The sequence below is a fragment of the Desmodus rotundus genome, chromosome 8 (genome assembly GCF_022682495.2).
Source record: "Desmodus rotundus isolate HL8 chromosome 8, HLdesRot8A.1, whole genome shotgun sequence".
In the NCBI taxonomy this organism is placed as follows: domain Eukaryota; kingdom Metazoa; phylum Chordata; class Mammalia; order Chiroptera; family Phyllostomidae; genus Desmodus; species Desmodus rotundus.
This window is the reverse complement of record NC_071394.1, coordinates 842,881-866,821: the sequence shown is the minus strand read 5'-3', so window position 1 is coordinate 866,821 and position 23,941 is coordinate 842,881. Positions and strand designations below refer to the sequence as shown.

The window sequence follows — 23,941 nt, the reverse complement described above, 5'->3', positions numbered from 1 at the left end:
TCAGCAGCTGGACACGGCGCTCAATGGGTGACTAAAGACAGCCGGGCACAGAGAGACGGGACAGAGAAGGGGCAGGTGGAGGTCACAGCCACGAGAAGGCTGTGCAGAGGCCAAGAAAGGCAAGGATGGCAGTGGCCACTGGGACCACCTATGTAGGACAGATGGGGGCCCAGGTGGGATGCTCCGGAGGCTGGGTGCCGCCCACCCACAGGGCCCACTCCAGGACAAGAGCCAGACGGCAGGAATCTCCATCTTTAATAGCAGCAGGGGCTCACACGGGCCCAGCGCTAGGGCTCAGATCTTGTTGAAAGCAGCAATATCGACGCTCTGCACCTGGAGAGAGGGGGCGGTGGTCACATGAGGCCCAGTGTCCCAGGAGGCCCCTTGCTGCTGTGCCCCCACCTGCGCCCCCAGTGTGGGCCCGCTCACTCACGTGCTCCTCGAACTTGGTGATCTCTTCCTCCAGCAGGTCTGTGCCCACCTTGTCATCCTCCACCACACACTGGATCTGCAGCTTGTGGATGCCGTAGCCCACCGGCACCAGCTTGGAGCCCCCCCAGGTCAGCCCATCCAGCTGGATGGAGCGCACGCTGGCCTCCAGCTGGGCCATGTCCGTCTCATCATCCCACTAGGGGACAAGGGGGAGGAGAGACTGGGTCAGGAGCCTGCAACACCAGGGGAGGCCCCCCATGCAGCAGAGCACAGTTCTTAACAAAGCCCTAGGAATAGTCCCGTCTGCTCCTGCCCTGCACCCGTCTTCCTCTTCTAGTCTGAACCCAGTGCAGGAGTGAGGCGGGCCACTCACAGGCTTCACATCCAGGAGGATGGAGGACTTGGCCACCAGCGCAGGCTTCTTGGCCTTCTTCTCTGCATACTGCCGCAGCCGCTCCTCCCGCAGCCTGATGGCCTCCTTGTCCTCCTCCTCATCGCTGCCGAACAGGTCGATGTCATCGTCCTCCTCGTCCTCTGCGGCAGGCGCCGCCTTCTTGGAGGGGGGCTCCACTTGGCGCATGGGAGACACGTGCTGCCGAAGTGAAGGGGATGCTGACACCTGCACACCCTAGCTGGCGGGCCTGGGGGACAAGGGGACCTGGGCCTGGGAGGGTGCTCACCTGGGTCTGGGGGGCTGTGGCCCGGTAGGCGGGCGCGTTCTTCTCCAGCATATTCAGTCGGGCCTCCAGCTTGGAGATGGCCTGCTGCAGGTCCCGCACCACTGCGGGGGTGAAGGGGGTGCGGTCAGACCGCAGGGACCCTCAGGCTGCGACCCTGCCCCGCCAGGCCCGGGGCCTCACCGCCTTTCAGGCTCTGGTTCTCCACCTCCAGGCTGGCGATCCGGACAAGGAGTTCACTGTGGTCTCCGCCAGGCCCACTGGAGGCCCCAGGGCCTGAGCTCTGCAAGGCAGGGGGAGGGTGAGGGCCTGGCACCCACCCCATTCTGAGGTCCCCCACTCACAGCTACTGAAAAGCACAGCCCTGAGTTGGGAGAGAGGCCTGGGAGACACCAGGCAGCAGCTGGCGTGAGCTCAGTTGGGTGCACCGCCATGCTCCTCCCAGGAGAGGAGGAGGCAGCCCTGTGAGCAGACCATGGGGACATCCTCAGCCAAGCACAAAGCACAGGACTGGCAGCTCAGGGCCCTGGCAGCCTCTGCCTGGCGGGGTGGAAGGAACAGGACTTACGGTCCCAGGAGCCACCTGGCCTGAAGCCTCAGGGGGGCTGGGCAGCACGGCCTTGAGCTGCAACAGGATGGGAGAGCAGTTGAGGGACCAAGGGGGGGAAGGAGCAGCCTGCGCAGGGGGCCGCCACTTGCATCAGCCAGCACAGTGCCCTGCGTCCCCAGCCGTGCGCTCACCGATTGGCTCACTAAGTCTGGGCGGCCTGGGAACCAAAGCTGGCCCGCCTGCGGACCCCATGCAACACTGCCTGGGAACTCGCCTACGGGGTGGCATAGCTCAAGCCTGCGTCACACCCCAGAGGAAATGGGTCCAGGGACACTGTGCACCTGGCCCCTTCCCCAGGCCGCTGCCCCTCTCAGTGTTCAGTCATGATAAAAGCCTTGGGCCTCAGGCCCACCCACACAGCCACGGGACAAGCCACTGCTCTGCACACCTAGGCTAATGGTCCCCCAGAGAGCACCATTGGGCAATGCAAGGCCGGTGCTGTCCCGGGGCACCCTGACCAGCTTGCTCCTAGAAGGGCCAGCCCAGGGTGGCCAGGGCACCATGTGGCTGGAGAAGGAGCACTGACCAGCAGTGGGGACCAGGGTGGTCTCTGCTCATGCCACTCCCCCTCTCAGCTCAACTCAGCACCCTACTTCGGTCAGTAAATGGCACGCCGTCTACCCTGCAGCTCATGCTGAGAGCTGCTCTGGACCCACCGGCACCTGAGTCCTGGCCGCCACCGTCAGCATACAGCCCCTCCCTGGCTGGTCTCCCAGGGCCAAAAGCTCCTCCCACAGGGGCTCAGAGCCTGGAAGCTGGCAGCAGGCTCGCCCCTCAAGACCGACTGTGCCTGCTGCCCAGCGTGCACATGTGGTGGGCAGATCAGGGTGGGAGCCTCACATGCCACCAGACCCCTCCACAAAGTCTATGCCCTGGCCACACCCACCCCACCCCACGAACTCCTCTCCCAGCAGGGACGACGAAGCAGTCACTGACCAGATGACAAGCTGCAGGCAGCCACCTCTGGGCCTCAGGCAGGGCCGCACCCCATAACTTTGAATCTAGAGCCCTCCATCCCCACCCCGACCCTGCGCCTGGCACCAGGCACAGCCACCAGGAACCTCTCTCTCTGGGTGCTCAAGTCCCAGAGTCTGCTGAGCTCTGCCCCACCCAGATCCGAGACTGGGGCTGGGCCGGCAGTCCTGCCGGGTCGGCTGCAGGCGGGAGCCTTGACACCAGCACCTCAGATGCTGGAGCTCATTCGGAGGCGGGGTCTTTACAGAGGTGACACAGTCACACCGGGGTTGTGGGGGGGCCTGACCCAATGGCCAGTATTCTTGTAAGACACAGAGGGAACTGGACGCAAAGACAAGGGAAGAAAACGGCCTCTTGCATGCCAAGGAGCAAGGCCTTGGAAGGAGCCAACCCTGCCCCTGACCTTGGACTTCAGTTTTGGGCTGCACAGCAAGGAGTTGTCTATGCCGTGTGGTCTGTGGGGCTGTGTCGCCCAAGCCCTGGCAGCGCACACAGCTCCCCCCAAAGGCCGGGACCCAGGGCTGAGCAGCACAGCCAGGCCCCGAAGGTGAGGGGAGGATGAGCTTCCTTGGTGCCAAGACCTGGTGCTACCCGGGACCCATCTGCCCAGCCCAAGCCTCACTGGGCACAAGGCAAGGCAGGAAGGAGCATGTGGAAGCCAAGCACAATGCAGGGCCTGCTGGGCAGATGGCGGCAGCCCCACCTCCCGAGGGACACCTGCGCCACCTGTGCAGGCAGGTGACCTCCCGTGGCGAAAGGGACTGTGCAGATGGAAGTTGAGGGATGGGAGATGACTCTGGATGGTCCAAGGGGCCCAGGGCCATCACAAGGACCACACAAAAGAGTGGCAGGGAGCAAGAGGTGACAGAAGCGAGGCGGTGTCATGACACTGCTGGCTGCAGGCCACAGGCCACACGACATGAGCTTCTTCCTGAAGCCAGAAAAGGCAAGGAACTGGGTTCTCTCAAGGAGTCTCTGGCAAGTGCACAGCGATGTGAACACTTGGCCATCAGGGCCAGGACACCTGTTGCGTCCCAGAGGGATGAAGAGGTCCCAGTTCCCCTGGCCAGGAAGGCGGAGCAGGTCTGCCATCTCCTAGGGACACACCTGCCGTTCACGCTAGGGTGGAGGTGGACTTGGCCCTGTCCTCTCCTGATCTATCAGGAAGCTGAGCTGGGCTGCAGTGTCCCTACCTCGGCCTCAAATGCAAAAAGCTGCCCACTCTGTGATTTGAACCCCATGCCCTGTGAACCCAATTTCTCTGGGGAGGCCAAAGCCTTGGAGGGAAGGGAGGCTGCCCTTAGCAGGGAGCAAGCAGGAAAGAAGTAGCTAGGGGAGGGAGGGAAATCAGGTGAGCACCAGCAAGCAGCAAGGATACACGGAAAGAAGCCCCTATGGTCTGGGCACAGGACCCCGTGCAGGCAGGCAAACAGCCTGGCCCTGACTGCTCCGAGGGCAAAGCATCAGCAGTCCTGGTGCAAAGTTGGACGTGCTGGCGGGCGTGAGGGCGGCGGCGCCGCAGTACTCACTCCGGCCAGGGATTTCTGGATGTTCTCTCTGGCTCTCGCAATGTCCCGGAGGATCACGCTTGCGCCGTTCTCCTGCAGACAGTGCAGAAAGAACCAGTCTTCCATTTCCATTAAAAAATATCTTAATCAAAAAAAATAATAGTAATAATAAAAAAAAGAACCCCACGTCCCTCACGTGGTGAATGAGAAAGCGATGTGCAGGACCAAAGCTCAGCAGGGCAGCAGGAAGCGCGTGGTGCCGCGGCCCTGTGGCTGTGACCACACCAGCCCTCCACCAAAGATCCCGCCACCGGCAGCTGGAGCGGGCCTCTGATTCTGGGTACTGGCGCAGCCAGCAGCCCCAGCACAGCCCTCACCTGGCACGAGGTGCGGGCCACAGGCCCGTTCATCTGCTCGTAGAATTTCCTCTCTGCATCGTCATATTTGAACTTGTCAAACCAGATCTTCTCGTGTACTAGGAAGTTTGTGGCCATTTTCCTGCTGGGAGGAACAGGAGAAGCTCAGGTGGCCTGGCCCGTACAGGTGCCCCTTCTGACAGCCCAGATGCCAAGGGTGCAGGGGCCCCTGGCAGACAAGGCCTCCAGGCTCTGAGGCAGAGCAGTCCCAGCTGCCACTGCCACTCCCTTCAAGCTTGGGCCCTGGGCCCAGACCTGTCCCTATGAGCCGCGGCTCTCGAAGCATGGCCAGGTACCGCTGGAGGCCCTGAGGGCTCCCCTTTCCAAGCACACATCTGTGCAAGGCTGGAGTTATGTCAAACAACATCCACCCCCACCTGAACACAGAAGCAGGGGGGATTCCACTGCCTCTTATTAAGCCAGACACTAAAGATGTCAAAATGGCAAACGCGAGCACCCACTCACTGGGTTTTTCTCCTATAGGAAAACGATTTCTCCTAACATCTTACTATGTGTAATGAGCTTAGTATTAATTTTCAATAAACACTTCTAGCATTTCTGCCAATGTGGCACAAACCCACAGATATAATGAAAGCTCCCTGGGGCCCAAGAACTGTTGCTCCAGGACCAAGAAGCCCCAGCTGTGCGCTATACCTGCCCACTGCTGCTGGGGCACAGACGCCCATCTGCCCCTGCCGCTTGCTGAGGTGGGGGGCGGCCACACACCTAGCCCACGGAGCCCCTCCTGCTCCTCACCCGACAGAAACGGACCCAGTCCTGCCAATTCTGTGCTGAGAAAGTCAGGCCACCACTGAGCCCCAACAAGTGCCCTCTTAGAGCCAAGTGCGGCTCAGCGGTGAGAAGCCAGCTTCCTGCACCTGGTTTCAGATCTGTGCCCCCTGCCACTGCCTGATGGGGGACACTCCCCACCACAGTGGGGCCTGTGCCCTGTCAAACCATCAGACCAACCTCACAGAAGGGCACAGCCGAGGGGCTCCTGCTGGGAGTTCGGGGACCAGGCCAGTGCCACTTCCCTGGAGACCCAGGGAACCTCTTTGAGTCCTGCTGGCCCGGCCTGGGGCACAGCCTCCTGTACCCCACAGCTCCCAGCGCATCTTTTCTATAGTCCAGCAGTCTCTGCCCACCTGCCTGGAAACCTTCTATGACCAGGCCTCCAGGGACTGCTCTTGATGCTGCATGACAGTCCTTGGGGGAGGCCCCTGGGCCCCCAGGGGGAAAGCAGGTTTGCCTCACCCAGTGGGTGTCCTCCAGACCCAGGCTGATGGACTGGCCACGGACTGGTGCACCTGGGACAACTCCCTTATCTCAGAGGTGGCCATAGATAGCAAGGGAGGCAGGGGTGGACAGACAGGAGGGGCAGGCTCCCAGGTCTTGCCTCCGTGGGGCCCCAGGGCCAGGAGCCTTCAGTGCTCCCCTGGGAGCCGCCCGGCCAAGGGGAAAATCTGGCGTGGGGCAGATTCAGCCCTGTGCTGCCCCTTTCCGCCCTCGATGGCCCAGAGTTTCATGACCCGAGGGGTGACCCTGGAGGCTGCACCAACCAACCCACTCCTGCATCCAATTTAGCCAGGTCCAGGTGTCTCGAGGACAGCCTTGCTGGGGCGGGGGCATGGAGGGGGGGGCACGTGCGGCCCCAGACTGGGCACCCGCCCAGCATGTTTCTCCTACTTGGGTCTCAGACTGGACATGGATGGGCCAGACCGGGCACCAGGTCGATGAGCCAGAGATGTGGCTTCGAGGCGCCAGGCCACACGCAGGGCCTCGGCAGCATGGTGGCGGCACTCCGCACTGTCGTAGGTGGGCTTGCTGAGCCAGGGGGCCTCGGCGTCCCTATGCAGGAAGTACCAGTAGGGCAGGGCGGACGGCAGGACTTCCCCTTCAGCCCGCCTCAGCCCGGCGCGCCTGCTTCCCACGCCGTTGCGTCCCCGCCGGTCTCTACGGCCCCGCCGGGCACTCTCAGCCTGGAGTACACGCTCCTGCAGGCGCACCTTCCCAGGGGGGCGGCCGTCAAACAGGGCCTCGTAGAAGCCCCTCTCGGCTGCGTCGTACAGGGGCTTCTCCAGCCACACCTCCCGCACCAGCGCCTGCAGATTGCCCAGCGGGGGCTGGCCGTTAGCTGGGGGGCTGGGCTGGTGGCTGAGGGCCAGGTCCAGGGCAGGAGCCCGCTGGCCTGTGTCAGCAGCCCCTGGCCTGCGGCTGCCCTCTGTGGCCAACAGCAGAGCCTGAGACCACTCCACGAACGCCCGCTCGGCCTGGTCGAAGGCAGACTTGTTGACCCAGATGCCCCAGGTCACATGGTGGCAGGCCACTTGGCTCCCATGGCTGCAAGGATTCCTGGGAGCCAGAGCCGGTGGCCGAGCTGCCTGGGCAGCCACGTCTGCCAGCCTCTGGCGGTAGGAGCTCTCTGCCTGGTCGAAAAGTGGCTTGTCCAGCCAGACATGGTCAGCCGAGAGGCCCACAAGGGCCAGGTCTGCCCTGCAGAGCCAACTCTTTGGGGAGCGCTTCCTCTTCTTCTGCAGGGGCTGCCTCCCGTTACAGCTCTTCCCGGGACCGCCCATGCAGCTGTTGGGAGCCCCAGCCTCGTCCACCTCCTCCACGTCCTCCTGACCCGGCCCGTTCACAGCGGGCGCCTGGGCCAGGAGCTGCTGGGCGGCGGCTCGCGTGGCCTCCTGCTCGTGGAAGCGCTGCTCGGCCTCCCCATACTTCTGCTTGTCCTCCCAGACGGTCTCCAGGGCACAGGAGGCCTTCCCGCTCCTCATCTTCCATGCAGCGTTAAAAGCAAGCACAAGAAGGCAGTTGAGCACCGCCAGCCCCGGTGGCCAGCACCCACCCCTCCCTCGGCAGCCTGGCTGGCGGAGCTGGAAGAGCTGAGGATGATTCCCGGGGTGGGGGTGGGGGTGTGTGTGCCATCAGGCAACGTGCAAAGACCCCAAGTTCAACTGGCGCGGAGCTCAGTAAAGCAATAAAAGGATACACACATATAGGTGTGTAAACACCCGTGTTCTTTTAACTGCAAAACTGTCTTTTCAAAACTTTTCTAATCCAACACGCACTCAAGCTCTACAAAGGGGCCTAGAGGACACTGTCTCCATACCTCGGAACACTTCTCCCCCAGAACCCCAGACAGGGAGGCCAGAGGAGACAGAGAGTGGCTCCACACAGCCAATATCACTCTCACGAACAACAAATGACCTTCACAGCATGTGCGTCCCACGAAATACTTGAGACTCACTCATGCTGCAAAGTTATTCCTTGTTCATCTGAAGTTTTAACTGCAAGTCCTGTGCTCTTGCTAAGTCCGGCCACCTCTTGTGGCACGTTGTAGAGAGCACTTGGCAGTCTCTGAGGTCGGCCCATCACGGTTCGCCATTCGCCCAAGTCACCAACACCCACCCCGGCCACCCCTCCCCACCCCAGCACACACTCCATGGGGAGCTGCCTCTCAGTGGGCAGCTGGGAGCAGAGGGTGGAGAGCCCCACCCCTACAGGACCACGCCAGGGCAGACGACAGTGATGTGTACAGGGGAGGAGCCCCGTGGCTCAGGCCTTGGGGCAGAACCACACCCCTGGGTCAGCAGCAGGTGCCTCTGAACTGGAGGGGCGGCTGGGACTCTCGGTACTAGGACATCAGGCCCCTTCCCTCATTTCGGAACCATTGGTGCAACAGACACAGTCACTAGGATGGGGGGTGGGGGTGGACGGGACTCTGAGCCCTGCGGTCCTCACGAGAGGCGACCTCAGTCTTCTGGTGCCCTAAGGGGCGCTGCCTCACAGCAGTGGCCATGCCCCTGCCCCACCCCCAGCGTGGGGCCCGTGGGAAGGCTGCCAGCACTCAGCCCACAAAGCACAGCAGCGTCTGGGCCACCACAGCCTCGGGCAAAGAGCAGCTCAGGCCCAGAGAGTCCTGTGGCCAGCCTGCTCTGAGGGCGTGCCCAGGGTCCCCGAGCGCACACTCAGCGGGCCTGCTCCAGCAGGGTGGCTGTGACCCGCAGAGAGTCCTCCCAGCCAGGCCCAAACCTGGCTGGCATCCTGACGAGCTCCCAGGAGCTGAGAGCTATCCCTGAGGACACCGCTGCTGTCCCCTGCTTCTGTGGGCTGCTGCTGGAGCCTAAGCAAGGGCTGACCCCTTGGTCCCAAGCCTCAGGCCCTCAGACCCGGGGGACAAGGTCTCCAGAGGCAGGGCGGTGCGGGGCTCTGAGCTGGACCTCTGGCCCTTCCCTAGCACCCCAAACAAAACCGGGACCCGAACCCAACTGCTTCGAGGGACGTGGGAACTGGTCCCACACCTGCTTGGTACTTCAAGGAAAGGCCCCCTTGCACTCTGCAGGGGCACACTGGGGGCCTTACATGGGACATGCCACAGGCCTCTTACAAGGTCCCAGCAGGTCCCGGGCCGACCCCTGGCATGTCACTGCCAGTCTGGGGCCAGCACTTACCAAGGCCAGGCTGACGGCAGGGGCAGTGCTGGGAGACAGAGGCGTGCACCCAGGAGGCAGGGCATTGTGACATCACTCATTGCCCCTGAGTGGGCAGGGGACTAACCAGCCAGGCTTACACGCCCTCTGACCTCTGCAACGCCTAGCTCCTTCAGCCCTGCCCACAAGGCTGGCCCCCAGTGCCCAAGCCCTGCTAGATCCCGTTGGCCTAAACACTTCCTGGGCTTCTGACACCAGCCCAGGCTGTGCTCAGAGGGGCCACAGCTCAGAGGGGGAAGCTATTCCTCACAGACTAGTGTGCAAAGCACAGGGCCTGGGGCCGAAGCTCCGTCCAGTGAAGCACCTGAACCCAGGGCACCAGAGACCAAACCCAGCGCGTCCAGCTCCAGAGGAGCGAACCAGCCCAGCAGCCTGCCCCACCCGCCAGGGGCAGTCCTGGCTGCGCAGGGACACGTGGGGACATGAGGTACTTACTTTCGCTCTGACCTCCTAGGACAGCATGAAGAGAAAGCAGCAACATTAGAGGCGGTCAGACAGAGTGGCCCAAGAAGGCCAAAGGGCCCTTTTGGAAGCTGTGTGGTGGGGCGGCGCGCATGTGAGTTTGGAGGAGGAGCAGAGGGGAGCATGAGACAGACCTGCCCCCAAAAGCCAGGAGACGCCTCTGCCCACCCAGCACCTCCATCACCCACAAAATGGGCAGTTCCTAGGGGCACCCTCTGAGCAGCCCACCCACCTGCTCCTCTCTTGGGCCTGAGTGCCCCCACAGTGCCCCTGGAGCTACCTGTGGAGGGAATCCCCACCCAGCTCTGCTCCCGCAGTGCCATCGAGTCCAGGCTGATGAATGAGGTGCAGGATGACAAGGCCACTCCAGAGGTCTTGGCAGCCACCAAAGGGTCCCATCTCAGGGACAAAGCCTGCCTTACCCCTGCTGAGTGCAAAAGGATGGAGCTTTCAACTCACTCCCAGGCAGGCCGGCTGGGCACTGGGTACCGTGCCCCAGAGCTGGGAGACCATCCAATTCCAGAAGGGCCTTCCAGGTAGACAAGACCTGCCCACCCTGCCCCACCGCAGCCCCCACAACCCAGCGACTTAGAGCCCTAAGAACCTGTGTCCCTTCTCCAGCAGGAGCTCTGCCACCCAGGCCCCGTGCAGCTCCAGTCAGGGCAAATGAGGACACACAAGGTGCCCCACGGGGCAGGTGACAGAGGCTGATCCCAGCGGAGGCAGCTGGCCTGGGAGAGTGCATGGGAGGTTGGGGGCAGGCTCCTGGCAGGATGACACCCACCACGCGGGCTTTGTGGAAGCGAGGCTCCCCAGAGACCAGAGACCGCCTGTGGGTGGGGAAGGGCCTCTGCTGCCAGCAGGGCGCTGCGTGGAAGCTGGCCACAGCTGAGGGCAGCAGAGCACCACCTGGGTGTGAAGCCAGTGTTGGGGATAGGGCCAGCAGCACCCACAGGGAAGCTCCCGCCTCCCCCTACCCTGCTGCTAGATCTCCAGGGACAACCTGACAGCACCCCCCACACCGGCCCCCTGTGCAGAGGCTGAGACACGGGGCTCCCAGAGTCCTCACCCTCCCCGCCTCCTGATGGCCTGCTGACCTGGAAACCCACTTGTCCCAGGAGGAGAGCAAGTAGGAGTTTGAACGCTTCCCTGTAAGGACGCAAACTCGCAAGCCCACAGCTCTCCTGCAAGGGCCCCGCGCTCCCAGGAGGGCAATCGGCCCTCCTGTCCAGAGGTTTCTACTGGCAGCAGCAGCCACAGCCTGGAGCTTGGGGAGGAGAGCTCGCCAAAGCCAGAGCAGGGACCAGAATGTCCTTGGGGTCCCCACTGGTGGCTGGCTCGCGCTCCTGCAGGGCGACGAGCCGGACTGCCCTCCAGGCACACCTGGCCTCTCCCACAAGGGGGGCACTGCCCTGCCAAGCCACCAAGGTGAGTGGTCCATAGTTTGGGAGACCCCAGAGGGATCATGCCCTGCCTGGCCCGGGTGAAGGCAAGGCCGTTGGCGTGGCAGAGGGGCCCTGGGTAGAGAGGGTCCCTCCCTGGCAACCCTCCTAGCACAGCACCTGGCCGGTACACACCCCTGGGTACGCTGAGGCCCCAAAACCTGCAGCACCCCTGGACCCCGGGGACAGTGGGCCCTGAAGGAAGGCAAGGATGTGGCCTGTCAGAGCTGTGCCCACCAAGGTGCCAGGGGCCCTATGACACTGGGCGAGTGGGCAAGGGTTCTGGGAGGGGCAGCCCCTCTGCCAGCTCTGCTGTCCACACCACCTTCCCACCCTCCGGGCACTGCCTCAGACAGCCCCCTGCCCACAGCACCCCTCACAGTCACACACGGGAGCCCCCAGGCTGTGCGCTCAGGGGTCAAAACAATGCCCGCCTCCCACTGGAAGTGGAGTGGGCGAGCAGAGCCCCCCAGGGTCTCTGAGCCGTCTGGCTGGTGTGGCTGCGCCCAGGGCTGCACAAGAGTGTTCTGTCTGCAGCACCCCCTAGGGCAGCAGTGAGCATAGGGACATGGATGGGAACAGCCGCACATGCGGCAGCCGCATGGACATTGCAGCAGAGGTGGGCAGGAGGCCCTCTGCCTTCCTCTGGGGGGGGGTCCACAGCCCCAAGTTCCTACTCAGATGTTTCACACCTCTGACGCCTGGGTAGCTCAGTCCCACTCAGAAACGCCAACTTGTCCTGCTGGCAAAAGGGGCCCTGCACCCACAGGGCACACAGGAGGGCGCTCAGGTCACCCCAACCCAGGTCTGGCTGGGGGGTCCTGCCTCCAACAGCACAGCTGGTGGTGCTCGGGTCTCACCTGGCCAGCTAGGCTCCTGAACCCTTCTGCACACGTCGCTTCTGCGTGTCCAGGGCTCACACACAGCTGGGAGGCAAGGGTGGGGAAGCAAGTCTCTGAGTCCGTGTGGAGCTGGGATCCCTGTCTCCAATGCCTGGACTTAGCATCAATGTCAACCTGCCGCCCACTTCCAACACCGACACATCATCTTAAAACATGCACCCAGGGCCAGGGCCACACAAATGCTCAGGCCAGCATTTCCTGCGTGCAGCCCCAGAGAGGCTGACACTAACTAGCACACGGTATGCTGGCCGCATCCTCTTTGTCAATCTTACAAAAAATACCACCTTCCAGAAGCCATTCACATAGGCCCTGGCCAGGTAACTCAGTTGGTTAGAGCACTGACCCAATACTCCAAGGCTGCGGGTTCGGTTCCCTACCCAGTCAGGCCATGTACAAGAGCCAACCAATGGTGCATAAATTAAGTGGGACCACAAATTGAAGTTCCTGTCTTTCTAAAATCAACAAATTTAAAAACCACTCCCCAGAACACCAGTGAAGTGCGTCTTTTGCCCACCTTTGCTGAATGTTGCAGCCTCACAGTTCCCCGAGAGAAAAGTGCAGGGGCCGGGCCCCAGCCCAGCTTCTCCAGAGGGCAGTCATCCTAGCCATCCAGGGTGAAAAGGGACTGGAGGCGGAGTGCTTGCTCTGCCCAGGCTCCGGAGAACCGCACCCGGCCCCACTCCAAGGGCAGGTAGCAGTGGCCCCAGCCTGGAGGTCACCCCCCCCCCAACTGGCACGGGCCCCAGAACCCTGCTCCGCAAAGGTGGCTCGGGAAACCTGCTCCTGAGAGTTCGTGCCAGGCGCTCCATGAGAAGGCGCTTTTCCAGGGGACATTCTGTCCACAGGGCTGGGCACAGGAGAGCTCGGGAACGACAGACTTGCATTGGAGCCAGCCCACCTACTGGCTCACAGAGCCCAGGCTGTTACAGCTGCTCCCGCTGAGCCTCTAAGCTAAGACGCCCTTCCGTGTCCCAGGCCAGGCCCACTCCCAGAGGAGCGACAAGCCAGGGTCAAGTTATGAGACTCCCCGGCAGCAGGTACCACCCCGACGGCTCCAGGGCGGCCCTTCAGTCTGGAGCCGCGGACAAGGAGCCTCCGTGGAGTCTCTGCCCCACTCCACCCCCACGATTCCAGTCTGAGCCTTTCCTTCCGCTGCAAGTACCCATTTTTTACGGAAAGCATCACCCTCCCTTTCAGAGACTGGCTTCAACACCGCCTCCTGTCCGGATGCTTCATCCAAACCCCGACCCCAGTCCTTCGGCAGTCGCGTCCCCGTCCCTTTCTGCATTCACAGGAACAGTCAAGTTTCGAGGAAGACTGGGCCCGGACCTGAGCCCCGAAGCCCAGCGCCGGCGCGCTGCAGGTGCTTACTACATGTGCAATGCACAAAGCAAGGCCTACAGGCCCTGGCCACAGCTGGACGTTATTTCCGCCACCCTCCGAGACGGGGCCTAGGCGGCCTGGGCATTCCCGCCGCCGCCCTCCGCCGAGGCAGCCGTAGGGCTCAGCCAGCCACGTGTCCCGCGGGCCCCGCCCCTCTGCGCTCCGCCCGGGAGCCGCACTTGCGCCCCGGTCCCTGACGGCGCGGAGCCGCTAGCTCAGCCCCGGCCGCCCGCCCCCGGCCCCTGAGGCCTGCGTGGCGCGTGCGGCTTCTTTCGCGCGGACTGCCGTACTCACACGCCCGTCAAAGATGTGGCGACTGAACAGCAGGGATCGGCGGCGCGGGACTGCTGAGAAAAAGGAGGGCCGCCCAAGTCGCGCACGGGAAATGAAGCCGCGGGCTCTACCACGAGACGCGGGCTGGGACGCAGGGGAAAGACTCGCGCGCCCGCCCCTCCCCGCCCCGCCGCCGGAGCTCTAGGAGCGACACTCCCCGCTGCTGCAAAGACAGTAGCCACACGGAGAGCCCCACGGGGCTCGTTCTTTTCCGGAGGAACCGGAGCAAACAGCTGCGAACGGGACCGCAGCCACTTGGCGCCCCTCGTCTCTGCCAGCCCAATGGACTCGTCCGGCTGGGGCGGGTGGACCGGCAGGCACGCGCTGCTAGACGCACGGGAGGCGGGGCCAGCGCGCTAGCTCTCCCGGGAGCCGGCGAGACAAAGGGGAGGGCCGCGGCTAGTCCCGCCCCCAGCGCCCCGCCCCGCGCGGCCGGCTGGGCGGGCTTATGGCTCCCGCGTTCCTGCTGCCGCTGCCATGTACCCCGCGGGTCCCCCGGCCGGCCCGGCCCCGCGCCGCAGCCGCCACCTCCCGCCCGGGCGTCCGGCGCAGCCGCCGCGTACCTCCGCGCCCGCCGCGGCCCCTGCCGCGCGACCCCGCGTGGCCATGAAGATGGCCTTCCGCAAGGCCTACTCCATCAAGGACAAGCTGCAGGCCATCGAGCGCGTCAAGGGCGGCGAGCGGCAGGCCAGCGTGTGCCGCGACTTCGGCGTGCCCGGCGGCACGCTGCGCGGCTGGCTCAAGGACGAGCCGAAGTTGCGCTGGTTTCTGGAGCAGCTGGGCGGCGAGGTGGGCACGCAGCGCAAGAAGATGCGGCTGGCCAACGAGGAGGAGATCGATCGCGCCGTGTACTCGTGGTTCCTGGCACTGCGCCAGCACGGCGTGCCGCTATCGGGGCCGCTTATCCAGGCGCAGGCCGAAGCCTTCGCGCGCCAGATCTACGGCCCCGAGTGCACCTTCAAGGCCAGTCACGGCTGGTTTTGGCGTTGGCAGAAGCGTCACGGCATCTCCAGCCAGCGCATCTACGGCGAGGCCGAGCCCCCGGCCGTCGGCCCCGCGCCCGGCCTGCCGGTCAAGCAAGAGTCCACACAGCCCCCTGGCGTCGGTCCCCTGCCGGGCCGCGCCCCGGCCCCGCCGCCCCCCGCCGACGGCGGCTATGGTGATGAGCAAATCTACAACGCCAACGTCACCGGCCTCTACTGGAAGCTGCTTCCGGAGCAAGCTGCACCCCTGGGCACCGGGGGCTGCGGCCGGCGCTGGCGGGGCGACCGGGTGACAGTGCTACTGGCCGCTAACTTGACTGGCAGCCACAAGCTGAAGCCGCTGGTCATTGGGCAGCTGCCAGATCCGCCCAGCCTGCGCCACCACAACCAGGACAAGTTCCCGGCCTCATACCGCTACAGCCCAGACGCTTGGCTCAGTCGCCCTCTTCTGCGGGGCTGGTTCTTCGAGGAGTTCGTCCCGGGCGTCAGGCGCTACCTACGCCGCAGCTGCCTGCAGCAGAGGGCCGTACTGCTGGTCGCACACCCGCCCTGCCCGAGCTGGGCCTCCAGGTTGCCCACGCTGGAGGAGAGTGAGGAGACCCCCAGGCGGTTCCGGCCTGAGCCCCTCAGCCCGCCGGAGGAGCTGCAGACCCCTGACGGGGCTGTGCGGGTGCTGTTCCTGTCCAAGGGCAGCAGCCGAGCACACATCCCTGCCCCGCTGGAGCAGGGGGTGGTGGCTGCCTTCAAGCAGCTGTACAAGCGGGAGCTGCTTCGGCTGGCGGTGTCCTGTGCCGGGGGCTCCCCACTGGACTTCATGCGCAGCTTCATGCTAAAGGACATGCTCTACCTGGCTGGCCTCTCCTGGGATCTGGTGCAGGCGGGCAGCATCGAGCGCTGCTGGCTGCTGGGCTTGCGGGCGGCCTTCGAGCCTCGGCCAGAGGAGGAGTGTGCTGGGCAGCCTGCTGGCCAAGCAGAGGAGGTGGCTGAGCACAGCAGGGTGCTCAGCGACCTCACACACCTGGCAGCCCTGGCCTACAAGCGCCTTGCGCCCGAGGAGGTGGCAGAGTGGCTGCACCTAGATGACGATGGGGGGCTGCCTGATGGCTGCAGAGAGGAGACAGGCCCTGGCCGGCCCCCTGTGCTGGCCTCTGTGGCCCCTCCACTCCCAGCCAGCCTATCCTCTGTCATGGAGAGTGAGGAGGAAGAGGCTGCTGTGCCCACCGCTGGGGAGGCTGTTCAGGGTCTGGAGACAGCTCTGCGGTGGCTGGAGAGCCAGGACCCCCAGGAGGTGGGGCCACTGAAGCTGGTGCAGCTGCGCTCACTGATCAGCATGGCCAGGAGGCTGGGGGGCATCGGGCCCTCACCTGCAGCCTCTGATGATGGGGTGTGACCAAATCAGCCCTACTGGCCCCCCAGGGGTCTTTGTCCTGCTGTACCTGGAGGGAGTCTCCCCTTTGCCCTCCTCCCTTCTCCTGGGGTGACCCTCCCAAGACTAGGGGTTACAGGGATGCCAGCTCGGCCTGGCTTGGGGGAGCTCTGTTGGTGAAGGATCATCCTGCTCCACTGGTACCCCAGGCTTCCCTGGGGGGAGCTGGAAGAGACCCTGGGCAAGCACATGGGGTCTGTGGTCTCAGCCGGGGCCCCTGCCATACACTGCTGACTCACACACACCACAGCACTGACCAGAGCCTGGGCTCCATGGGACTGAGGCCCCCCCTTCCTGCCCGGTGGCCTGTTTACCCTAAGTCCTGGTGCTGCGTGGTTCTTGTGCCACGTGATCTCGGTGGGGAAACACCCCCCCGGGTTTTGCTTCTATTGCATTAAGTCCATTTTTACAGATACTCTGGGGGGCAGGGGTGGGTTGGGCTGGGGAGGGAGGATGGGGTCAGCCACACGTGGGCACCCTGACGCCAAGGGTGTAGACTTCTGTTCCACTTGGACTTTTAATTTTCCTGTTGAGAAAATACATTTTCTGAACTCTTACTCCGTGGGGTTGGTGTTGGCATGCCGCTGGGCCCTGGTGACTTGACCAGTGACTGGACAAGCTCCACGGCCACAGCCCACTTTGTCCAGGCTCAGGGCCCAGGGCCACCCACTGCCCAGAGCAGGCTCCGCAGCACTGACAGCCCTGTGGGAAAACCCTCCCATGCCTTAGCACCCCTGGGCTCCTCCCCTCTCTGGCACAGTCAAGGGCGTGGCTGAACAGAGGAACCGGGCTTCTGGGTGGCAGTGCGAAAACGGGGAGAGCCGCCTGTGTGTTGTCCCAGCTCTTACACAGTTGGTCTGCTGTCCTGTCCACTCAGGACTCAGATCCCTGCTGGTGGTCTGAGGATCAGAGATGCCTGGCCCTCCTGGGGGCTGCCTCTGTCGAGTTGCTGCCCAGAACTCTCAGGAGGAGCAGGGGATGGCCGTGAGGCCCTGCCTGCCCCTCCACACTCTCCCCTTGCCCATGTGGTCTTAGTGGCCAAGAGGCTGCACAGATAGTATGTTTGTGAAATGGCTGCACCTTGGGGTGGCGCTAGAGGGCGTCCCTGAGCAATTTCCAGCAAGTTCAAGAACACAAACTTTGGAATCTCAACCCCCCACCCCCGTCAAAACACACACACACACACACACACACACACACACGTAATATATCTCAAATCTGAAAGGCAAAAGGTGTGGAGGTTTTGGGAGCAAGGGAAGTGAGCCTTGGCTGGCCAGGCCCAGGGCAGCCACTCCTGCTGGGGCCCACCAGACACCTCCCTTGCCAGGTGCCTGGAGCCTGCACACCAAGAGGTGGCAGTCTGAGCCTGGCCCTGGGTCTCTAATCCAAGCAGCTGGCCCAGGGCTTCAGGAACCTGCCTTTTACACCATCTCCCACACTTGGTTGGCATCCACAGCTGGGAGCCTGCTGGGTGTGTGGGAGGCAGACCTTGGCCCACATGGACACCAAGAAAGGGTGCCCCTGAGGCTCTGCATGGCAGCCCCTGGCAGGGGCCCTTCAGGCTGCACTGACACTACCTGTTCTGGCCAAGGCCCCCATCTCCAGTCTTCCCTGTCTAGCCCTCCATGGGCCTGGAGTCAGTAATGAGGCCCATGTCAGGAGCAGGGCCTCTTGCTGCCTCTTCAGCTGCATCGCAACAGCCCCTCCTGTCTAGAGACCCAGGTTGCACCCCAAGAGGTGGCTCTGACCTGTCCTTGTGGCCCTGTGTAAAACAAGGCTGGTCTGTGCTGGCCTGGGACCCTAAGAAGCTAGTTCAAATGCCAATCAGGTGCAGGACAGGGATCCCTCACCTCAAAGGGGGCCTGTAAAGGCTTCCTGTCTAGTACGACGACGGATCTGGTGTGTATGCCGTGGGGCAGAGGCTGCAGGCACATGGCCCTGTGGGCAGCCCCGCCCACGGGCTATCATGATCCCAGTGCTGCCACTTCACAGCCACTCAGCTCAGTGTGAAGTTACCGATGGCCGGCCAGAGGCTTCCTACAGGATCTCCAGGTGTGCCCCTGCAGCAGAATGGCAGGAGTGGGCACCAGCTGGTGGCCTCACTCCGCAGCCTGCCCCTCACTGCTGCCATTTGCTGGCCCCACGGGCATTAGAGCTTTGCCACCCTGAGAATGAGGAGTGAGTGCCACCAGGGAGGGGTGTGGGTTGATGCTGCTAGAATCCCTTCACTCACTGTCTACAAGCCAGAAACTAGCCCCCGAGGGTTGGTTACCCAGTCCTGGCTATGGAGTGGGGACCCCTGCAGCAGGGGATGTTTGGGGACGAAGCCATCAGCCCCTCCCCACCATTCGCAACCCTCTGAGGAACCCTGAAGGTGGTGAAAAGTCAGTACTCTTCCGCACAGTGGCACTCAGGCAGGGAGTGTGTGCACAGGCTTCTGCTGAAAGCATCCCCAGCCTGCATGTTTTGGGGGGGGTGGGGCGAGACCAGACCACAGAGGGACCCTGCCCCCCCAGTGGCAGATGCAGTCTGAGCAAGGGGTGTACCTTCAAGCTGACAGGCCCACCATCCAGAGACCCCAGCCCATGGGCCAAGTGTAGGCAGGGATTGCCATGGGGAGCCCAGCTGGGAGCAGGGCCCTGGACACAGTTAGGCCCACGACAAGGGTGGCTGCTAGTGAGGCTTGACACCAGTAGCATATCCTTGAAAGGACCATAGGCTGGTGGGCTGTATGCTCCGGAGGGGCCCTTTCACACCCAGCCTCACTGACAGCAGGGCCTTGCAGTGGAAGGTGAGGAGCCCTGGCCAGCAAACAGCCGGGCTGTGACACTGCCCCCCATTGGGCTGGGCCCTCATGAGTCCATGTCCCTCCAGCTGGGCTGCAGGCTCACCAAGGGGCCTCATTCAGGAGTGGCCTGCTGGGCCGAGCCCACTCTGTTCCCCAAGGATTGTGAGGGATGCAATACTGGGACTCACTGCCAGACGGCTGAGGGTGAACGCAGAGCTCTCAGGTGACAGGTGGGTCCCTGGCCTGTGCTGCCAGGCCCTAGAACCCAGTTTTATTGGCCTCCTATTGAATACTGGCCACTCTGTGCTACAGGACATTGGCTTTATTCCCACCTCACAGGGAAAAAAACGTGTGCAGGGATGGACTCAGGCCTACCCAGGGCCAGACCTCTGCAGGGAGGGGCCCCCTTGGACCCGAGTGGAGGGCAGACTACAAGGAGGGCACAGCGCACAGGGGCTCTCCACTGTCTCACAGACAGGCTACTCTCCCAAAGCCTCAGTGGTTGGTGGCAGTGGCAATTGTGCAGGCGAGGAGGCCCAGGGGCCTGGTGGCAGTGCCGGGGACAGAGCTGCAGGTGCCCACCCACCCAAAGGTTCCCCTAGCCTTGCTTCGGGCCATTCCTGGCCTACTGGTCCATTCAGGGACACGCTGGAGAGTGAGGTCCTGCAGTCAGAGGCCAGGCCTTGGGATGATCCTCCAGGACTCTTAACTGAGAAGGGTCATCAGGACAGCTCCACCTGCCACTTGCCAGGAGCTCAGGGTCTGGGGGAAGGGGGCACACCCAGATGAAGCCAAGTATGTGGCCCCTGCTGGCCAAGGCCATCCTCCCAAACGTGGGGCAGCCCCCAACCCAGCTGCAGGCCAACCCAGGGACAGGACAGACGTGATGGCCTGGCACTGCTGGCTTTAGTGAGGGGAGCAGGTCTCTTGTGTAGATTCCTGTCCCCGAACCTGAGCCAACTGCAGTTACACAGCTACTGCTGAGCCAGGGACTCTGCTCACACCTCTGCCCACAGCACCCACACCACCCCCATGGCGGGCCGTCAGCACGAGGCCTTGTGCCTGGGTGGTGGGGCGGGGGGGCCCTACTTCGGAGGGATCCGCTCCAGCTCCGTCCCTCACATTCCCTGTGCGGGAAGCAGGGTGCATCCAGTGAGGCCCCTGCGGGTTAGTACCACAGTCCTCGGGAAGGGGTTGGGAGAAGGGAACAGAGGGGGCAGGGCTGCTCCGGGCACGCTGGGGCTGTGGCCCTCGTCCAGCACCTGCTCCTTATTTCCTGCTGAGCTCCTTGGCCCGGCAGGTGGCAGCCTCCACAGCGCTCATGGTGGCTGCCCGCAGCCCGCCCTGCTCCAGGGCGTGGAGGCCGTAGATTGTGGTGCCGCCGGGTGTGCACACGTCTGTCCGCAGCTGTGCAGGCTGCTGCCCCTGCTGCAGCAGCATCTTGGCTGTCCCCTGGGGAGAGGAGTGTTGGGGGCAGTGACTAGGGGGAGGTGGGCAGCCCCTTCATTCTCCAGCTCGGCCCAGTGTGCAGCAGCTTTGCCATGCATCCCCACCGCTCCCAGGAGGCATGCAGGCCCATCCCCTTTCACTGGCTCCCCTGGAGCCAGTCACTCACCAGCAGGGTCTGGGCGGCAATGCGGTGAGCCAGGCCACTGGGCATGCCCATCTTGATGGCACCTTCGGCAAGGGCCTCAGAGAACAGGCACACCTGTGAGGGTGGCGGTATCAAAGCCAACACTCCCCTGGACACAGCACCCAGCCTGGAGAAGACTCAGAAGCTTCAGGAGCAAGGTCTAGAGTGCTGGCTACCAGTGCAGGGCCCAGCGACAAGGCCTGAGCCTGAGGGTCTGCCAAGAGCCAGCTCCCAGGCCCAGGAAAGCAGCGATATGGGGGGAAAGCAAAGCTCACAGGCAGCTGAGGACCGAGCCTCCAGGTCCCAAGGGTAGGGGCAGTCTCAGGAATTTGGATGGCCCCACTTGGTCAGTGGCCAGCTGTAGGGGACAGGGGGACCAGACAATACTTACGAAGGCCACACCACTGCCACTGAGGCCAGTGTGGATGTCCACTTGGGCCTCAGGCACCTCCTCGCACTGCCCGCAGGCCTCCAGCAGAGTCTGTACGAGCTCAACCTCGCTGTTCCTGGCATGGCGCCCACGGGCCAACACCATGGCCCCCTCCTGGACCACGCAGGGCAGGTTGGGTGAGAGCCGCAGCACCCGTGTGGCTGGGGGCAGCAACTGGCCGGAGAGAGGCTGCTGTCAGGGAGCCCGTGGGATTGGCCTGCAGGGCAGGCACGTACCTCAGTCAGGCTCCCACCCCTGCTTCCCAAGGGTGGTGCCAGGAGAAACCCAAACTCCAGTCCCCTTAGCCACCTCGCCACCTCTGTAGGCTGACTAGGAGGCTGTCTGCTCTCTGTCCCTTCCCTGCTGAGCCCAGGGTGGAGCTGGTTTGGGATGGCAGAGGCTGGAAAGCTGAATCTGGCCAGAACAGTCTACTCTGGGGTCATAGCCTCATCCCCACCTCACCCCATGGGCCACTCACCTCCTCCAGGGTGCTCAGAGAGACCCCAGCAGCCACAGACACCAAGATGTGCTCAGAGGTGATCACGCAGGCCACCTCTGCCAGGACGGCTGGGACGATGTGGGGCTTGGTGGCAAAGAAGACGAGCGAGCAGCTCTGAAGCACCTCCTGGTTGGAATGGGTGGTCTGGCAGCCCAGAGCCTGCACCAGGAATGCAGGGACCAGGGCAAGGTAAGCGGGCATCTTCCCAGACCACTGCCCTTTAGGCTGGAGGCCACCGTCCATTCCCATGGGTCCCTGTGGGTCCCTCCCATTGCAAATGCCTACGCCACCCCTGGGACTCATCCAGACCACCCAGTGCTGCTCAGACCCAACCCTGAGCCTCAGATACCTGACACCAGCCCCTCCACGAGCCCTCCACGCCCAGTGAGCGCCCGTGCCCATCCCTGCCCACCCCAACACATGCAGGCATGCACACACATGCAGACTCATGTGTGCACACACCACACCCCTTTACTCTGCCCTGGCCTTGCACAACCCTGACTTTCCTTTTGGCCTTTGACCTCCCTTCTCCAGCCCAGCCTGGCCAGTTCCAAACTTTAGCTACATCGGCAGCACTTTCCTGGCCTCAAGAAGTATCTCAGAGAGACAGGAGCTAGAGCCACGCTAGGTCCCTGTGGGGAACCTCAATTCCAAAAGAGCTGGTCTCCAGCTCACCCGGAAGTGACAGAGGTTCCTGTCAGTTGGTGCACTGGCCAGCACATGATGGGCTTCCACTTTTCCTGGAAAGGCAAAGGCCTGGTGTCATTGAGGAGGTTGGGTAGAAGGAGGAGGGGGAGGAGCCAGCTTGGCCTGCCCCTTACTGAAGGCTGTCAGGTTCAGTCATGCCTGGGCCATTTTGGCCTTTGGCTGGCCTGAGACTCTCCAAGAACCCAAGTGCCCAGCAGGGGCGCTCCGTGCAGCCAGGACCAAGTAGATCCATTTAATTCTACTCGGCAGTCACCACCACTGCCTGCTGCTACTGCTGAGCCCAGAGGTCCTGCCAGATGCAGGGGCCAAAAGCCTGCCCCATCTTGAGAGGACAGACATCCCCGGGGCCCCAGGGACTAGAAGCCTGGAGAGGAGGAAGACGTGCGGGGTAGGAAGGCTCAATGGGGGCCAAGCTTCCCTTGGAGAGAGTGCATCTGTGCGGGCATGTCCGAGCAGAAGCTCAGTGCTTATTACATAGGAATCACCTGGGCTTGTGGAGTCCGAGGCTAAGGAGGTTAGAGTTCTGTAGTAACATCTGACAGGACAGCAGAAGTGCACCCCAAACCTGAACCCAGAACTGATCAATCAGGGCAGCGAGGTCCACTGTGCATTACACACACATGCCAGCACCGACCTCAACACAGAGTCTGGGCAGCCCCGGGAGGCAGGCAGGGCTGCAGGGTTTTACAGGTGAAACACCTATTTGGTGACTGACTCTGACCCCTGTGGACTTTGATGTATGGCTGAAGGCAGAAAGAGGGACCATTACCTACACATAAAGGTAGGGTTGGCACTGATATCCCTTGCAGGAAACCAGTTTCTCCACAAGGGATGATCTGGCCACCACGAGTGGAGCTGGCACACAAACAGGAAAAAGAATTGGAGGCTCAGAAAGGTCAAGCAACCCAACCGAGGCCAGAGACTTGGCTGGAGATCCCAGGCCCCGTGACAACGCTGTCCAAGAGAAGCCTCACTGGAGCCGTATGTGTAACTACACTTTCCAGCAGTCACATGAAACAAGAAGAACCAGGTGAAGTTAATGGTATTATATTTTACTTAACCCCAAAATAGTATCCTTCCAACACATAACCAATACTGACAATTACTAGATACGTCACTTTTCCTTTCTGTGTGCTAAATCTACCAAATCAGATATAGGTTTTATTCTACACACTCTGAGCACTTCTCAATTCGGACCAGCCACGTTTCAAGAACTCTACGGCCAGAGGAGGCTGGAGGCTGCTTGGAGACGGCCGACTCTAAGACTCCTGCCGTGTTCTCCGACTCAAGCAGTCCCGAGGGCAAGGTCAGCATCCACCACGGCCCACGGCCCACACCCGCCCGGCCCGGCACCACCCCGAGACTCCTGCGCCGCAGGATACTGGCCGCCCAGGCTCCGCCCAGGGGCTCTACAGGATTCATCCCTCCGAGCTGGAAAGCTCCGACCAGGCACGCCTGTCCCTCCCACACCAGGCCAGCGTCGGATGCCTCCGTGCGACCCATACCCGCAGCGCCCCACCTGCTCGGATGAGGCCCTGCGCGATGGCCTCCGCCATGCGGCCGGCGCCCACGAAGCCCACGCGCCTAGGTCCCGGTTGCCCAGCCGCCGCCGCCATGTTGCTTCGAGGCGCCGCAGCCGCTTCTCGCCCAGACTCTTGCCTAGCCAATGGGCTACGCCGCTTCGCCCCCACCCTCGTCATTGGCTACCGCGACCGTACGCTCCGCCCCCTTCTAGCGGGCTACCGGCCCTCGTTTTACAGTTGGTTAGCAGTGGGTCCCGCCCCCTCTGTTCATTGGTCTGAATGTTTGCGTCCAGGCTCCGATGGGCGGGGATCGCCAGA

The 23,941-nt window shown here is 63.0% G+C and overlaps 3 protein-coding genes across 14 annotated transcripts; 1 reads left to right on the top strand and 2 right to left on the bottom strand.

Annotated features, from left to right (window-relative positions):
- Positions 1 to 238: 238 nt before the first annotated feature.
- EEF1D (eukaryotic translation elongation factor 1 delta) lies at positions 239 to 13,726 on the bottom strand. Of its 10 annotated transcripts, none has more exons than XM_053930099.1 (11): positions 13,595 to 13,660; positions 9,547 to 9,561; positions 6,305 to 7,395; positions 4,580 to 4,703; positions 4,224 to 4,295; positions 1,678 to 1,734; positions 1,293 to 1,392; positions 1,113 to 1,213; positions 806 to 1,024; positions 434 to 628; positions 239 to 333 (listed from the first exon to the last, which is right to left on the bottom strand). In XM_053930099.1, the coding sequence occupies exons 3-11, from the start codon at positions 7,393 to 7,395 to the stop codon at positions 295 to 297; spliced, it is 1,998 nt and encodes a 665-aa protein (XP_053786074.1). In that variant the 5' UTR covers positions 9,547 to 9,561; positions 13,595 to 13,660; the 3' UTR covers positions 239 to 294. The 10 variants fall into 10 exon arrangements, with proteins under 10 accessions (XP_053786074.1, XP_053786075.1, XP_053786076.1 ...); XM_053930100.1 differs by having other exon boundaries at positions 4,580 to 4,700; XM_053930101.1 differs by lacking the exon at positions 4,224 to 4,295.
- Positions 13,727 to 14,058: 332 nt separating this feature from the next.
- Positions 14,059 to 16,599, top strand: TIGD5 (tigger transposable element derived 5). Its single transcript, XM_024572081.3, has one exon. It carries the CDS (start codon positions 14,111 to 14,113, stop codon positions 16,004 to 16,006), a length of 1,896 nt encoding a protein of 631 aa, XP_024427849.3. The 5' UTR covers positions 14,059 to 14,110; the 3' UTR covers positions 16,007 to 16,599.
- Positions 16,600 to 19,049: 2,450 nt separating this feature from the next.
- On the bottom strand, positions 19,050 to 23,812 carry PYCR3 (pyrroline-5-carboxylate reductase 3). Of its 3 annotated transcripts, XM_053930154.2 has the most exons (7): positions 23,620 to 23,776; positions 22,068 to 22,132; positions 21,372 to 21,551; positions 20,855 to 21,067; positions 20,446 to 20,538; positions 20,093 to 20,282; positions 19,050 to 19,592 (listed from the first exon to the last, which is right to left on the bottom strand). In XM_053930154.2, the coding sequence occupies exons 1-6, from the start codon at positions 23,714 to 23,716 to the stop codon at positions 20,100 to 20,102; spliced, it is 831 nt and encodes a 276-aa protein (XP_053786129.1). In that variant the 5' UTR covers positions 23,717 to 23,776; the 3' UTR covers positions 19,050 to 19,592; positions 20,093 to 20,099. The 3 variants fall into 3 exon arrangements, 2 of the variants coding, with proteins under 2 accessions (XP_053786129.1, XP_024428222.3); XM_024572454.4 differs by having other exon boundaries at positions 19,050 to 20,282; positions 23,620 to 23,774; XR_011651506.1 differs by lacking the exon at positions 19,050 to 19,592 and having other exon boundaries at positions 20,146 to 20,282; positions 20,446 to 20,590; positions 23,620 to 23,812.
- Positions 23,813 to 23,941: the final 129 nt, after the last annotated feature.

Coding starts and splice junctions, on each gene's coding strand:
- TIGD5 (XM_024572081.3), top strand. CDS start 14,111: ATGTACCCCGCGGGTCCCCCGGCCGGCCCGGCCCCGCGCCGCAGCCGC.
- PYCR3 (XM_053930154.2), bottom strand. CDS start 23,716: ATGGCGGCGGCGGCTGGGCAACCGGGACCTAGGCGCGTGGGCTTCGTG. Junction 22,133..23,619: donor GCAGGGCCTCATCCGAGCAG/GTGGGGCGCTGC, acceptor TTGCCTTTCCAG/GAAAAGTGGAAGCCCATCAT. Junction 21,068..21,371: donor CTCTGAGCACCCTGGAGGAG/GTGAGTGGCCCA, acceptor CTCTCCGGCCAG/TTGCTGCCCCCAGCCACACG.
- EEF1D (XM_053930099.1), bottom strand. CDS start 7,395: ATGAGGAGCGGGAAGGCCTCCTGTGCCCTGGAGACCGTCTGGGAGGAC. Junction 629..805: donor TCCTCCTGGATGTGAAGCCT/GTGAGTGGCCCG, acceptor CTTGTCCCCTAG/TGGGATGATGAGACGGACAT. Junction 334..433: donor TCACCAAGTTCGAGGAGCAC/GTGAGTGAGCGG, acceptor CCCTCTCTCCAG/GTGCAGAGCGTCGATATTGC.